The following is a 17,280-nucleotide window of genomic DNA, read 5'->3' as shown; positions in this document are numbered from 1 at the left end:
TAATTTTCACCTTAAAAAGGTATGAATTTAACAACTGAGGGAATGAGTGACTGGATTGTCATAATGACAGCCTGCTTCAAGAAAGAAACAGTCAAACAAGCAAGCAAACAAACAAATCGACAACATTTTCTATCTCAGGTGACATGCAAAATTTGTGTTGCATATGTGTGTGTATGACTGAATTTCAAAAATGTCATTGGTTAAATTATACGATTTGGAGATTTTGCTCTGCTGACATAAGGAATCTATCTGAGTCCAAATGTTAAGTCTTAGAATGTCCTTAATACCAGCTACAAAGTACATTACTAAAATTTCACATGCATTTCATAATCAAAATAAGGATATTTGGTCTAAAACTTTACATATATGACTCATTACAATATATACAATTGCCCCCACGTTACTTTGTATCCCAAATAACTCACTCTAAGTACACAGATGGGGAGTTTGCCATTTTATCTTAAAGGTCATTTCTCTGATAGGAGAGTTTGCTAGCTTCCCAGTTTTGTATGATAAAGAGCTTGAAACATGACATTAATGTAAAAAAGAAGCAATTTGTGGAACCCTGCAGTGTGCATTGCTCTTGGTGTAATTTTTGTTTTGCTATTTAGGTTTCAGCCAGCACTTGGTTCCCCATTTTTAATTGTTTGGTCTGCGTGTGCATGTACTCTAAACAAGGGCACAGGTGTATTTATATTGTCCTTTGGGCCTTAATCTGTTAAATGAATAGTGTTTATGGGTTATGGAATATTGTCTTATTTTTTTTCTTTGCCTTTGTACTCCGAAATGACTGCAGTTGAGGACTCTGCGACTTTCTGAACCAGTAATCCAGAACCAGCGTCCACATTCGTCAAACTGGAGAACACACACTGCTCTCAGATTCTCTTGAAAAAAAAAAAGATGTTCATTTTTTTTTGTCGAATGTAATGTTCTCGTGCTGTGAATGCTCTACTGCTGACAAAGGATGACAAACAAAATGATCATACTCTGTGTTGTTCAACAGGGTGCTTCTACCTTGGCAGTTGTGATACATATGTAGTCCCCTTGGTTTGCTTATGACATATTTTCACTGATTTACCTTGAATGAACAATGCTGTATTCTATTTATCCAGTTTGTACTTATATATATATATATATATATATATATGAATCAATGTTGGGCAATTTCCTGTTTTTCATTGCCATTTAATCCATTTGATGGCTTAAAACTCAGCCACGTACACACTGACTTAGATTCTACATCGAAAATAATGACATTTCCAGAATTATAATGTTTGGGGAGTGTTACCCTTTGCTTTATACAACGTGACCACGTTAACATTGTTATGAGGTTGTCTCAGAGAATAAATCAGTCAGGGGAAATTGTATTACTTCTACTTGATTCTCTTAATATATCTATCCTGCTCAGCCCAGCCAGCAGAAGGAATCGGCAGTCATTCTAAATATTGCTTTGGCAATTTCAGCAGCTTTGACTTGTCAATGACAACAGTAACAATGACATCACTTACAAGCATTCAGAGGCTGTTGCACTTTTTGGCCAAACGCAGCACGTTTTCATCACTACCAACCTAAGCTCATAAAGCTTTGGAGGGTTGCATGGTTGAAAACTCACGTCTATGAGAGCTGGATTGAGATGTGTCACTGTGGAACACGTCTCTATGTATGTTAGTCATACACATTGTATAATTATAAGTGAGATGGCTGTGCGATGAAAAGGGCTCGACTTCCTTTTCATTTACATAAACAGCTCCTCTCTCCCTTTCCAAAGGTTTTCTTTTTTTACTCATGCAATCAGAGAACCACACTCACAGCCACAACTGTGCCTGCTTTTTTTTTTTTTTTCAAGTAACACTTTTATGAGTGCTTACTCTGGAGCTTACATATATTGGTGGATGTGGTGATTTTTGATTGCTAGTCACATGAAGTGTGCAAACAGTACACTTTGTAGTGTGCAAGGAGTCATCTACATGGTTACACACCCACACAAACTGGCCTTTTCTTAAACCCTAATATAGACCCGATATGATTGAACGCTCCTTTCAAGGAGCACTCTGCTGCGCTTTCACAAAACAATGCACAGACAGTGGTACTGACTGAGTTAACAGGGTATCAACTGCATGCCATTGCTCTACCTTTTCCATGTGGATCGATACTGTCGGTGGCTGAATCAAACTAAGAGCACACCGAGTGTTTATTTTTTAAATGAATAACTCGGTGCATCAGCTCAATCTGCTAGCTTGTGAGCCACAATAAGCCAGCACCCCTCAGATTCATATCTGGATTAGAAGAAATGACAGTCAACACAAAATCTTACCAATATGTACAGATCGACATGTCAAGAAAAAGCCAAAAAACTACGTTTTACTGACAAACAGCATGCATAAAACAGGCACTGAAAGGTCATTACGACATTCCCATCTTTAATCATAAGAAAACTATCCAAACTTTGATCCAGTCTGTCAATCAGTGACAATTAACCATCATATTGATTTTAGGATCTATTTTCTAGCCCTTACAAAATAATACTTTTGCCTTTTTCATCTTGTACAAAGTGTAAAGCGACAGACAAGTGGAGATGCTGGATCTTTCATTGTTCCAGACAAAGCTGTGTTATTTGTCTATTATGATATAAGAAGGGGCAACTATGAAACAGTTACATTGAAAATGTAGAAAAAGAAGAATTTTTTTCTTTTTTTCCTTTCATAAGGGCTTGTTTGTACCTGTTGTAGCATGTTCTACCTTTGTACACACATGTATGGTGATGTTTTGTTTGATGAAACATTATGTTATCTAATTCAGTTTTAATGTGATGGGTTGTATGTTGGCTCGTTTTTATCCAATTACATGTTTGTGAAGTTGAGATGTAATCTAAAAGCCTAAAGGGCTTTTTTCTAATCTCAACTGCACGTTTAGCTTTATATTTAGCGTGTTTTCACGACTTTGTTTATTTGTGTGAAATAAATAAACTGACATTAAACAATTGTGGTGCCTGCCCAAAACTGCCCGACATGCCAAATGTCTTGGGTTTCAGCAGGTACATTTTCTGGGAGGAAAAAGAGAAAAAAAAAAGGTTAGAGTTTATTGAGAAATCACGGGAAATCTGTGGCTCTCAGCTCCCAGCATTCAACCTTTCACCAGAGCAGCTCCACCCGAGATCCTCCGTTTCCTGTCTGACAACAAGCAGACCCAACACCAAGCTTAAAAATGTCATTTTAAAGACCTGTGGTCAGACCATGTGAGTAAATAATGCTTCTGCATGTGGGAAGTTTCGAGGCAGCGATGTTAATGCTTGTATACAAGAACGTATCACTCAACGGTGCACTTGTACCGCTGTGTTTAAGTTTCTTTGGAAAAATGTAAATGTGAAAAATGCTGAATATCTGTACGTGGTGCAGCGCCACAGTTTTCGTACTGGAAAAGCACATCGTGGTATGTTGTTTAGAAAAAGAAGTTTCTTTTAGCTCGGCAACTGTAAACACAGCTGTTTTGCTATAAAAAAATGTGTCGCCTTGACATCACAGCTGCTTTGGTGAGTTCTTTTATATTTCACTCTTCTGTGTTCTGCCCAGATATGAAAACATGACTCGTGTGAGGTGCCAACTCTGTCTCACAGCAAAACGTTGCATAGCCAAGAAAACTATTGATTCGTGCCCATATACACAATTGTTATGGTTTTATCGTGATACTAGAGAAGAAAATAACTTTACAAAGGAACGTAGTGCTACCAGATTTCGCATAATACTAAAAAACGACGATTGGGTGGAATTTAAGACAAAGTCCACATATTGAAGTTGACGGAGTTCAGGGGGTGGAACTGGCCTAATAACTGTCCGGCTGAACAAATGAGTTTTACTCACATCCCAACCACTGATGTTTTAAAGTGGATTTACTTTGAAATGTCATCAAGGATTCAGTTGCTGTTCCGTTGTCGTAAACCTTTTGAGGAAAACCTTTCGGACTGCATTAAATCAGACACTATAATGATCTATCAAATCAAAATATCAAATTCCTGGGTTACTGGCCTTCAAATCCTGGTCGTTTGGCTTAACACACAAAACGTGTTAGACGCGTGAACTGACATCCTGCTGAAATATATCATACTGACATTTGTTACTCGTTGGCAGGGAAAAATGTTCATGTGCACTCTTACAAACCTTTCTGATTTGTGACTACTTCATGTTTTGCTGTGAGAGCGAGCTGGCATTGCACAGATAAATAAACTGAAAAAAGGAAAAAAGGTCAACGAAACCTTTCATTGAACCTGATGCAGTCACCAGTGGGTCTTTTTAATGAATGTTTTCAACGCTCTTCTGCTAATAAACTGATAGAGGGTTTGAGTTTCACACAAATAATCTGTCCATCTACACGTGGTGCAGAAGTTGTGTTTCACATCTAAATGTGTATTTGAAATTTGGGTGGCTTCTGTTTTCGCAGTCAAAATGTTCATACCCTGAGTGCCAGCTCCAACCCAGGCAATTGTTATATTCACAGTAACAGTATAACGGTTTCCTGAAGTATTCTGCCACATATACACTGCTAGACTGTTTATTTTTGTGTGGTCATACAAAAAGTATCAGTTATGCGAGAATCTGTGGAATCTCCATAATTGCACGCCTTGCCTGTACATGCAACTCAGAGGACGGAGCTGTGGATAGGCCCACTTTACTTCCATTACACTGTATCCAAAACAAGAATGTTTCAGTGGCTTGACATGTTCCTGGACTGCAGAAATTTAATGCCAGGGTCAAGATTTTGGAAAGAAGTGGTTGTGGGTTTTCTTTCCCCCCCTTTTTTTTTTGTTGTTTCTTTTTTTGTCCCTGACAACTGACTTCACAAACCACTCTTTTTTTGTTTCTCTCTAACTTAAACATGGCAAAGAATGGAGAGAACATTCAGTTTTACTTGTCACACAACATCAAGTTATTCGTTTGCTGCTTGAATGAATTATTGATCTTAACATCTTAAGCAAGTGGAGGATAGAGGTGAAGTCACAGTTTCACATCACAGCTTTATGAGAAGTGTTCAAGTATTCAAGTTGACAAACTGTTCTTGGCAAAATCCTCAAAATCAAACTGAAAACTATCCTTTTTTCACATTTCGTTTACTTACTCACACCCTTCATACAAGCCTATTCAGAATCATGGAAGGCTATAGCACAAATATGTGTCAAAGAGCAAAGCAAAGCATTGGAAAATTCACTGGTCTGTCACAAAGCCAACCAATATTGACACTCAGTCTCAGCTATTTATTGACCTCATGGTAGGAAACTGGACTGCCTAAAGAGAGGAAAAAAAATCACTAACCTGGAAGAAACTGAAAAACGGTCACCCACAAACTGAAGTGCACATGAACAAGATAAGGAATAATCTATTATGTTGCAGTGAGGAGGATGGCTTTGGGTTATTTTGTCACTTGTGGCTATTTTTTCCTTCAGTTGGAGATAGAGCTCCTCTTGAATCTGAGTAAATCCTGTAAATCCTTTTAAAAATGACAGAGAAATCTGAACCAGATTCTTCTGTGTCTTGCAGTATCAAATTATAAGCTGCAATCTATGAACAAATGCTTTGATAAATGGAGCGTGTTTTGGTGTATTAAGAAGGGCTGCAACTCTGTTCTGCACCTGTGCATGCTGGTTAGTTGTAGAACATGCACAACTCTAAATTGAATGCTACTCAGAGACTTTGAAACCTTACTGGTGACTACAAGCACCACAAAGTCATATCTATTTCCTGTCTGGCAGTTTTCCTTTTTTCTTTTTCAACACTTGCTTTCAACACCCTTTATTGGTCGATTGAAAATCCATACATTAAAAAAAATAATAAATTGCAGCGCAAATTCCAAAAAGATCTAAACTAACATAGCCTGAAGTGTTATCATGGCATGCTGTAGTTTTGTTTCTCTGAAACCATTGACAGGTATATATTTCCTATCATCTTAACAACCCAAATGCATTATCTTACAATTGCTGGTTGAAAAACCCCTCACATAGAAGACCAGCCTGAGGAAAATATTCCAACAATGTTTTATAAGAAGCATATTTCTGTTCCTCTTTTGAACAGCAGTCAGCAGTTGCCGCAGCAACTTTAGAACAATCTCAGGGAGTTTGCCTGACTGCATGCTACAGAGCCACTGTTGATTGTTGACTTTCAAAATGTTTGTTCTATCTGGCTGTGCAAAAGGGTGAGACAGACAATGATGTAGACGGAAGTCAAGAATTTGTCATAACTGGGTGGATGAAAGCAGAGCTCCAGTTTGTTTACAATTACAGCTTTTCCATTTGATGTGCACTGTCTGTCAGTAATCATCAGCCGTCAATCGTGTTTGTGTGCAGAAAAAAAACCAAAAAGTAAATTTAGACTGCTTGTAATGGAAATTCCGACTATATTACTTAATTGATATCTAGAACCAGAACATGACTACCAGCCCTGAGATGGACTTGCGACCTCTCTCGGGTGACCGGCCTCTCATCTGATGGGAGATAGAACAGGTTCCATTTCACAATGACTGTCAATTGCAAAAAGTGTTTTAGAAAATGGATAGCGGCACGACTAGCCTGTTCAATACGATGTGGATCGTTGTCTATTTGTGAGAATTTAATACTTTTTGGAAAAACAAACCGTAATGATTACAGACTGAGCGTAGTATTTTTTTGTGAAGGGAACTTCAATTAGATATAAAGGGTTTTAGTACCTAATGATACAAAATTTTGTACATGCTAATTACTTAGTTGTAACTTAAATAAAAAAGAGAAGTGTTCTGCTTTTCTGGTAAACATACATCTCATTTACACATGTGGTTAAAAAATGGCGAACTGAAAGCTATGCAAAATCAACCATCCAACCATTCACCGTAAGCGCTTTTGTCCAATCCAGAGTTGCAGGGGACCTGGAGCCTATTCCGGCAACCACTGGCCAGGAAGCAGGGTACACCCTGAACAGAAGCAAGCAGCAGTGCACGCTCACCGCTACAGACAATTTAGGATTGGCAATTAACCTAACCGGCATATTTTTGGAGCGTGAGAGAAAGACAAAGTGTTAGGAGAGACACCATGCGAGCATGAGAAGAACATGCAAACCAGACACAGAAAAGCCCCAGCAGAGATCTGAACCGTAACCTCCTTGTAATGCATCAAAGGTCTAATTTTTGACAAATATTGTTCCAAGCAGGCTCTACAATTGTCTAGTTCTCTTTGTAACGTGTTATCATTATTGCACCATAGTGCTAAATATATATAAAATGTAAGCCATGTACTGTATTATACAAGGGAGACAAAAGGGACCAATAAAACAACTCTAAATTGAACTGCATAAAACTTTTTACAAATGTCAAATTAAAAGCTCTGTGTCTTATCTTTAATTCGCCTCTGAGCCTGACAGTGTGTTGTGCCTTTATCCCCTCTTTGGACTCTAAAATCTCCATTTCTCTCAAAGTTTTGAGGGTGTGTGCTCTGACAGAATGTCAGGCAATTAAACAGTCATGGCTCATTGAGCTGGGGGTGGGCCTATTCCTCCAGGCTCCTGTATAAGCAACAGAAGAAATGAGCGCAGGCACTCCCTGCCATCCCTTGCTCATTCTTTGACTCACAAACTTCACAGTAAATCCAGACAAGAAGGTCTTATCAAAGGACACTAAACTATCGTCAACTTCCGCAAGACTGAGCACTGTCACTGTCACAGGTAATTATCCTATGCCAGAATGTACACAAGGAAAGTGAGTGGGACAACAAAGATGCGCTCTTGCTCGAGACCTCAGCATGTTCGAGCTCTGGAGGGCCTGCTGCAGCATAAACACACGAACACCATCACACACTAATTAAGGCACGAAGCACTGTTAATGAAAGATGAAAGATGAAAGAAGTAGAGAATTGAGAATCGTAACCAAATGAGGAAAGCAGCATCATAATATAACACAGTAGTATGACCAGATGAGTTTCAAAGGGAACTTATAACTGCCGGAGGTTTTCCAGCATTTACTCTAAGAAAAAGCCCTTTTTCTACTCACTCGATTTACCTCACAATGTATAATTGCAATAGAGTATCATAAAATGAGTTTTGCAAACTCAGGTGTTGGGCAGACAACATTAATAGGTGGAACGACAACTCCAAGGTTGTACGCTCAAATTCTAAATGGAAAGATGACTCATAGCTCCAAAATGCAAGGCAGGGGAGGACGACAATTATCCTTGATGCACTGCAGCATGTGAGCTGAGCCAAAAGATGAGGCTCCTGTTTTACCAGGCCGTCAACATCTCCGTCCTCACCTTGGGTAATGACCAAGAGAACAAGAAAGCAAATACAAGCAGCTGAAATGAAATGAGTTATCAGTTGCTGAGCTTGTTCTCCAAGATAGAACAAGGTCTGAAATCTGAGGAGCTAAGAAAAGAGCCGTAGCTCCTCCACAATGGGGAAAGCTGAGGTGGTTTGAATATCTGATAAAGATGCCTCCTTTAGCACCTTATTTTAGAGGTCTACCTGGCAAAGCAGTTAAATGGATGCTGCAGGGTTGAACCACGACTCACCCAAGGGTAAATGTCTCATTGTTGACTTGGGAGTACCTCGAGATCCCCTCGAGATCCCCCTGAGCTGTAAGATGTTGCTGGAAACTGAGAGGCCTGATCTTCTCTGTTGCTATAGTTTTGAGAATGAATGGATGAATGGGCACTGTAATGCTTTTGCAAGTTGATATTTTAAATATGAAATGTAGTTAAAGATAAGAGTGAAGAATGCATTTCGGAACAGAAGCTCCTTTCCTTTAAGAATTATTGGGGCAACAAATAAAGCCAAAAACAGAGTGAGTATTCATCAAATTGACCAGAATAAGCAAAGAAAAAAGTATCGTGGCATCTACTCTCTGCGTCTGGTATGGCTGACCAGATAATAATTGTTGGCTTTTTTTAAAGTTAATACTGGGGAAAAAAAACTGTTATAGTAAACAGCATTCCTTGCTTGCAAGTAACTCACTGAAAATAACAAACTTTGATGAAGCTTTGAATCATGCTGTGATTTCTGTGAATGTTTTGAAAGACCAACAAAAGAGTATGTTTGCAACATTTGCTTCCCACCCGGGATGGTGTAGGCCCATAGGTTCCACCAAAACAAGCCCCTTTCAAACGCTATTTTGCAGGTAGCACCATTGTTGTGTTCTGGGCTTAGTGCTGCCAAGACCATTGTGTTTAGTTTTAAGGAATACAAAAAATATATACATATTTCTTTAGTTGTTCCTGTAATGACAATTGCAAAATGCAGTCTGACCACTGACCAACTATGACATCGTGCTGTGGAGATAAGTCTGACAAGTTCACCAATGGGAAAATAAATGTTGCCTTTATAGCATGTTTTGGTTTCTTTAAGTAAAAAACAAAACAAAAAAATCTGTTAAGTGCTTTAATGTATTTCGCAGTGTGACAAGTCCAAACTGATAATAGGAAACTAAATTCCGGAAATGCAGCAATTCCAAACACTCACACAGCAAGGAAAGATATACTTTCTTACGGTCTTAAAGCATAAATGAACACCAAACAACAGCACTAAGGGTAATAAAAACAACACAAGTATAAAATGTTGAATCTTACACTGTGCTGCATCGTTTTCCAAACAATCCGCTGGTTTGCAGCATAAAGGCAGGAAAACAGACATTTGTTAATTTAGTGTAGGTGGAAGAAAAACAATGATGTACACATGAAGGTAAAAATGGCAACGGCTTTACTAGAAGCATCAAAGATGAATTGAGAATGAACTAGACTGTGAAATAACTAACAAAGCATCAAACACATATCTATTTCAATTTTTGCATGATTCAAAAGCTAGAAAAATGACAGAAGAAGACTGCTGTCCTAATTAGCCATCCTAACTAGATAATTATTTTGGACACAAAGCATTAGATTTAACATCCTTTAAACACTGTTAATATCATAAATATCATCGTAACTGAGGTACACTTCACTGTGATTTCCTTGAAAAATCGTATGAGGATGACTACAAAGTCAAACTACGATGTCTCCGAGCTGAATTGATGCAGCATTTTAAGTTTCAAGGTTGTTCAAGATGAAAATCCACGTTTCAAAATCCTCTTGAACACACAAACAGAAAATAAAAGTGTGCTTTGGAGCAAGAATTGTTATGGTCAGCCCCACCAACTCTTTCCATCTACTTTCATCCTTTTCTTCTCTGTTTGCCAAGCACACAGACACAAGAAGGGCACTGATCGCAACCCTTCTTCCGCTGCCCTCTTGGCGTAAAGCTGTTGATTCGTTAGCAAACATAAATCGATAGAGGGGTCTGAATGGAGGACAAGTACAAAGAATTAATTTCCGGCTGAAGGGGCTTACGATGGCAAATCACCAGCTTTAATCAACGGTGTCAAGACAGAAAGACAAATGATGCTTACACTGAAGCAGTATCTTGCCTGAAAACAGCAGCATTGGCTTTGTGTCCTTACCAGTCTGTCTAAGCTTGTGCCAGCTGCGGTGGTAGGCCGCTCCTCTGGGCTGAAGGGATTGAAACGGGCGTTGAACACATCCGAAACACCACGAGTAGACCTCGTGATTCCTGCGGGTTTTGGCTGACCACAACCTTGAAAAACCTGCAATTACAAAAACATGGGCACCCAGCTGTCAGCGGTTTGAATTACTTGGGATGCAGAAAATAGGGGAAAACATGCTGTTTTGTTAAGGTCTTGTGAAGCCTTCTCCCCACACAACCGGTGTGACAGTGCTCTATGTCAAGTTGAGGCAACCGCACCGATAGGTGAGTCAGCTAGGAGCTGTGACCGATGCTATTTAAGGTCGGAGAGCTTAGTTTTTACAGGCTTTTGGGAAAACACAGCATATAGTTAACCCATAAACAAAAACTGCATCTGTTGCATGGGAAAGCCAACAGAGTATTTAGCTTTGAAAGGGAACTGGCATCCAAATCAGTGTAGGCAGAAAAATATTCCTCACAACCACCTACATTTTTTTTTCTTTCTGACTACAATTTTGTGGGCAAAGAAAAAATGCAGTAAAACACAGGAAACACATTAACTACTGTTAGTTGAACTAAGATTATCTGAACCAAAATGAAACATATAATTCAAATACAAGGCCTAAACTTGGACATAATTAGAACATGTTGTATTACACACCTTAGACATTCCAGCATAGACTTCCAGCAAGCTCCCTCCTCAGTTTCTCATAAAGGTGGACTTTAACAGCTTGTCTACTGTGTTGCTTTTCCTCTTTGGGAAATTGACTTACCCTGTAGGAGACCTGGGCACTGTTATCTTGCATATTCATAATGGCCTCGGAAATCTTGACATCAATGGGATCCATGACAGACTCAATGTTGAAAGGCCCTTCCAGCCTCTGTGCCACCAGCAGCATGGCATCTGTGCCAGAAGAAAAAAAGGAAAAAAAAGTGTGTTGTTAGATAGATGAGAGGAGAGGTGTGATCAGACTCGCATTCAATTGAAGAAACACTTCACCGCTATCTGGGTGATCAAACAATGTACATACAATGGTGGTCCTAAATACAGCAATTTATTAAAGTCTATACATGGATGCTCATCGACTCATTGAATTACTTCAGTGGACTTGGATGCAGGGACGAAAGGTAAATGTTTGAACAGCTTTATCATGTGTCGCTCTTCAAATCCTTGGTAAGGAATGTGTCACAGTCCATATTGTAGTAGCACGAGAGCACATGGTACACTGACAAAAGCAAATTTAGAAAAAAAAATATTGAGCAGTATCATCAAGAACAATCAAAAGGTTCCACTTACGTCCATGGAAACATTTCCAAAGAGTTGCAGCTCAATAAATTGAGTGCATATGCAGTTTCTTTATATAGTGTACATTTGCTAGTGTTTAATGACATAATTACTTGCATGTTTGTTCTTGATGTGGATTTCAAACTGCAGTACATAGGTTATGAAACTGGTTAATGCCTTTTTTTCCATTTACTTCTGTCATCTCAAGTTGTAGTGCCCTGTAGTCAAGGCTCTGCCAGCTTATTCAGGCAGAAAAAAAGAGTCCACAGAGAATAGTATACTAATCTCCTTAATCCTTACTTCTACTTAAAATTCTTTTAATACTCCAATGCTGTGCCTGCCTATTTATTAACTAATTAAGGAAAACACCAAATATATATATATATATATAATGTACACATTAGGATTAGGATGTCATCCTGGAATTTAAAATACCAAATAATTCATTACTAGGGCTGGGCAAGTTAACTCGTTATTATCGCTATTATTAACTCGTTAATTATTTAACGCTGATAAATATTTTATCACGCATTAACGCATTTTTTAAAATTTATTTATTTATTTTTTTAATTAATTTTATTATTGTAAAAGTCTGTTGCTCACAGGCATCTATTTTGTAAAAGTCTGTTGCTCTCTGCTGCAGAACCGGAAAAGAAAGTAATTGGCGGATCCACCAAACATGGAGAAGGGTACGGAACTTTTACTCGGCCATTTACATTTTAAAGTTTTTCCAGATGGCGGAATCGACATAACCAAAGTCATCTGTAAACAAATGTTATGGCACTTTCATTCATGTGGCAGTACATTTAAAATAAAAATAAATGCTAAAAGCTATGCACTACTTTTGAATAAATTTTTGGACTTTGCGTACAAATGCGATTAATCATGATTAATCAGGGAAATCATGTGATTAATTAGATTAAAAATTTTAATCATTGCTCAGCCCTATTCATTACTCAACAAAGAGTCAAGCATAAATGTTAAGATAAATGTTAACTTTTTTACAAACATTTAACTAACCAAACTATTGTATCTGCCTTTCAATAAACAGCAGTGCTACAGTTTTGTCGTTTGCGGTCCTTTCATCACAATCCTCAAACCGACTTGGGGAGTATAAATGTTTCTTGCAGCAAATTCAATTTTTATGCAGAGCATTTCAATCAAGTCAACAAACAGCAAATACTGCTGATGAGTCGCTGATTTAATCAAAAAAAAAATTGAAAGCCCAGCATATCAGCTGTGGGAAGGTCAATGGTTTATTAAATTGCGAGGACACAAGCCAGAGGGCCTTGTTGAACATGAGACACATGCCATTATTGTCTCCATTTGTTTTCATCACTTTCAATTACCGCCCCTGGCCTGTTTAAAAAAAGAAGTTGCGGTCAAAACATTTAACTTGGACAAATGTCAATAGTGCAGAATTCACAGTAGCTCAATTATAGAAGGGGTTAAGAGAATATATTGATATTGATGTGAACCTGTAAAGTGCTCACAACCCAATGGTTTTTATATTAAAATGAATCATTCTCAGTAATGGCAGGTCTGAGCTTAATGGCCACAGAGAACTGGACATCACCAAACCACTTACTCATCTGGAGACAGTGAGTCTGTCAGGACAGGTTTCTCTTTCCACAGACCTCCCAAGACAGGACCTCACCAGCGGGCCGTCATAAGGACTCTGCAATTACCTCGTAACTGAATAAGATCATCCTGTCATTTGGACACTATAGAAACAATTATTTCTAAAGTAGTTCTGATGTTCTTAAAATGTTTATTTATTCCGAACAGAAATTCAGCAAGAAGCAAGAAGCAACCGCCCCACCCTCATTTATTCCAAAGCTAACAGAACAGATAAGATCTAACCTAATCCAGCCTAATATAATCTTAACTGGAAAAAGAAGGCTAAAGAAAAACAGACCAACGCCATACAGGGAACACAGGGATAATCAAGCGAACAAACGGAAAGAAGAAAAGTCTAAATTTGACTTTTGTTCTTCCAATAGCAGACTTGTCCAGACTTTTATTCTTTTGGGATCACTAATGGCAGAGGAAAAAAAAAGAGAAGAAAACATTGGCTCAGCCCTGGCTCCATTTCCTTTACAATTATGTTGAAGTCTCAGCCTTTGAAGAGCTCTTTTGTTTGTTTACAGCGTGAATTGTAAATGGCCTGTGACGCTTGCTGAGATCTTAATGTACAGATTGCTTTAGTACCAAATGTTAGCTAGTGAATGAGTAGCTCCTCATTTGCATCACTGTGCAACCACTTGGTCTGTAAGATATATCACCACAGTCACCACAATGGTCAGACAAAATTGATTAGGATTTTTACAACATGCCTGTCAGATGTGATGTTGCTCAGTCTTCATTCACTGCTCTTGAGTTTAAATACTTTATCTTGTGGAAATGACTTGCATTTTGTGATTTAATGTGATTATCATGTCATTTAATTCAGCAGCCTCAGGTTTATCTGCTCAAACCCATGGAAAAGAATACCTTGATTCGAGCATAAGCTTAAAAACTGTGAAAATACTGAAAATTTAGGTCAACAAAGCCAACTGAGAACAACTGATTTTGTGCAGAAAAAGATAGGAAAAAGCCCGAAGCATTAGAGGCAACAATGATCTTTCCCGACAGCTTTGAATTATTCCTAACTTATCAGATGGGCTCAACAAAGAGATAGCTGGAACTTTGTCTTTACACTGAGGGAAAGCAGACAGAGACAAGAGAGACAAGAAAAAGACAGAGAAAGGAGAAGAGCTGGAGAATAAGGATTAAGGCCGACAGGGTTGGTATGGCTTTGTCCCCGAGGAAGGGAAACTCCTGCATTGCATGTGAAAAACTACCCACATAGAGAATTAATGATTCTCATTTATGAGGAGTATGTGAAGTCCAGTCCGCTGTGGCACTGCTGCCACACTGAGCCAAATTTTCCCTGCATCATTTTTTTGCAGTGCTGAGATAGGCTGCTGGCCAGTCAGAGGAAATCTTATCAGCACAACACAGCCATTTAATTTGATGCATCATATTCCATTCTGAAGTGTGTTTTTAAAAACAAATCGGACCTCTTTGACAGAGACGTGGAAAACTTAAAGTCACCATGACGTAAAGTAACAGTATGGTCCAAATATTTTTCTTTCGGTGTAAAGGCTTAATATTTCCTTTTTTTTTTATACGAAACTTCCTTATTTGCCGTGTCTCGCTAAACCGCTGAAAAAAAAAATGGACGGGGTAATATTACTCTGGGCTCTGCCTTTTTATCGAGATTGATGTCCACTTAAAATCAGGCTATGTCAGCCAGCGGCAACCTCCAGCAGACAAGGACAAATAAGGAAAGTGAACAGGCCCATCTATGGCTCTTTGCCTTTGAAGAGTTCCCTGGGATGAAAAATGGCTCCAGTGTAATTTTGATTCTGTAAAGCATAGCTCATCTCTGGCCCAGTCGACCAACTAATAGTGCTATGACACAGCAAAGAAGAAAAAAGAAGGAAAGGATGAAGAAGAAAAAAAAGCCTGTTGTTTCTTGGTCACAATTTGTCCTGATCAAATAGATAATGTCCTCAAACATACATATTTGTGCACAAACACTCACAGACACTTTACTTTTTTTTGCATATCTTGGCCGGATCAGTGGCTAACTTTGGCAAAGAAAAAAGATATGTAAATGTAAATGTATTTTATTTATACAGCCCTTTACAAACAATCATTACGATGTACCAAAGTGCTTTACAGTAGGTAATAAATAAAGAGAAGATTTTTTACATGGCAGTGTTTGTCTGTATTTAAAAAAAGTAGAAAATGGAAAAATGCATTTTTGTCAACTCCCATCCAGCATGAATCGTAAGGATGTTGAATATTCTCGAAGCACTTTTCCTATCGCCCCTCTGTGTGGCTGACATTTTTGGTTAAGATACAATACAGATATTGATACCTTATAAAACATTGCTTTGACTTTGGCTACAGACACTCAAGGTCCAAAGTTATTCAATCCTAATGAGTTTTGGCGTTATCTGGACTTTCCTTCAGTGCCAATATGAGTTATAGAATTTTCAGTTTAAAGGGCCTATGCACAGCCTTAGAAAACTACTGGATATAACACTACAGAAGCCCATCACAAGCCAAGCCAAGACAGACAGTGAAACTTGAAACAGCACATAAAGCTTTCTTATTTTTCTGAAAAACCTAGCAGGAGGCTTTTTAGCTAAAGAACGTGGTTTATTTTGTGAGGAACTATCTGAAGTCCACTCGTCCTCTTCTGCACAGCAGGGGCTCTGCAAACAGAGGGAGAAGGCTGCACTCCTGGTACAAATGTGAATACACTGCTAGATCCTCACAGAGCAAACAGTTATTTACAACTTTTTTAGGTTTTAAATATTGTATTGTGAACCTCTAAGCAGCTTATGATGTGACTTGTATGTAGCACTGTTTCTGTTGTGTTTTGGAATCAAATTTCTCAACGACAACTGAGAGGATATCCACAAAACTTTTATGACCCCCTGGATTCTCACCTTGTACAATCGCACGGCAAAAATGTCAATTTGTCATTGACTTTGAATCACAGATCAGCAAAATAATGTTATCCCCGACAGCTTCAGCATTATCTCATTTATTTGTGATGATAGGTAAATGTTTGAGTGTCAACAGGCCATTGAAGTATAGCAGTGAACAGACTAAATATGGCCTCCTAAGCATCAGCATTGCATCTTGGCACTGTGAATGTGCAGCAGGACAATCTTAGCATTTCGCAGAAATCCCCACCAGAAAAGTGCCTACGCCTAAGAAACATGGTCGACTCTTAGAAATAAAGACTTTCATCGTCGTTCTATTTCTACTATTAGCCTATTACTTTGCAATTAAATGATTACGGCACTCCAAACAATAAGCAAGACTTCTAATGTTAAAGCCATATAGTGAAGCAGCATCTGCAGTGGACTGCTCCTCTAATCACATGCAGCAGCTGTGGTCGAACAATCAGCTGTTCAAGATAAGATTATGTTACTGATTACTTGAAAGATGTCCCAGTTTCAGCCAAAGATTTCTGAGCAGTCTGTTTCAATTATGTCGCTCATAAAAAATGTTGAAGATCTTGAATCCTTTACCGCAAAGCTTACACGTGCTCAACAACTGCGCAGCTCTTCCATGCTCATAGACACATGAAAGTGAATGTTTACTCCTTCTTCTTTGAATAAATAATGATATAACTTCCCCCTTTTTTTGCAGCAGATTCATAATTGCGCAGGTGGGAAAAGAAAAATCTAAAATCAAATCAATTGAACCAAATCTTCATGTAACCGAATGCTTAGGCAAGCAGGTAACTGTAAAACAAAATCGATGCCATTGCGATGGATGCCATTAGAGATAAACTTCAGAATGATACAGTTTGTCCTAACTGTCAGTCAGAAATAACTCCAGAGTGTGGAGGGTATAATGTAATGTAATCTTCTCAGCTTACAGTTTTAAAGATTAGTTCTCCAACAGGTGGGAACATTATCTATAGTCACTATGTACATAACACACATAAACAGAAGTACATTAATT

General features: G+C 38.4%; 1 protein-coding gene across 2 annotated transcripts in view; it reads right to left on the bottom strand.

Moving 5' to 3' along the window:
- The window catches only part of LOC142396630 (glypican-6-like), an 81,271-nt gene that overhangs the window by 14,714 nt on the left and 49,277 nt on the right, over nucleotides 1-17,280 (bottom strand). The window contains exons 5-7 of one of the 2 annotated variants that reach the window (XM_075479571.1): nucleotides 11,234-11,364; nucleotides 10,438-10,581; nucleotides 9,572-9,601 (exon numbers count right to left, since the gene is read on the bottom strand). In XM_075479571.1, coding sequence (XP_075335686.1) covers nucleotides 9,572-9,601; nucleotides 10,438-10,581; nucleotides 11,234-11,364 — 305 coding nt within the window. The remainder of the gene's footprint in view (nucleotides 1-9,571; nucleotides 9,602-10,437; nucleotides 10,582-11,233; nucleotides 11,365-17,280) is intronic. The other variant, XM_075479572.1, reaches the window with a different exon arrangement.

Source organism: Odontesthes bonariensis, chromosome 12, assembly GCF_027942865.1.
Source record: "Odontesthes bonariensis isolate fOdoBon6 chromosome 12, fOdoBon6.hap1, whole genome shotgun sequence".
Taxonomy (NCBI): domain Eukaryota; kingdom Metazoa; phylum Chordata; class Actinopteri; order Atheriniformes; family Atherinopsidae; genus Odontesthes; species Odontesthes bonariensis.
Note: the sequence above shows the minus strand (reverse complement) of the source record. Positions and strands in the feature narration are given on the sequence as shown.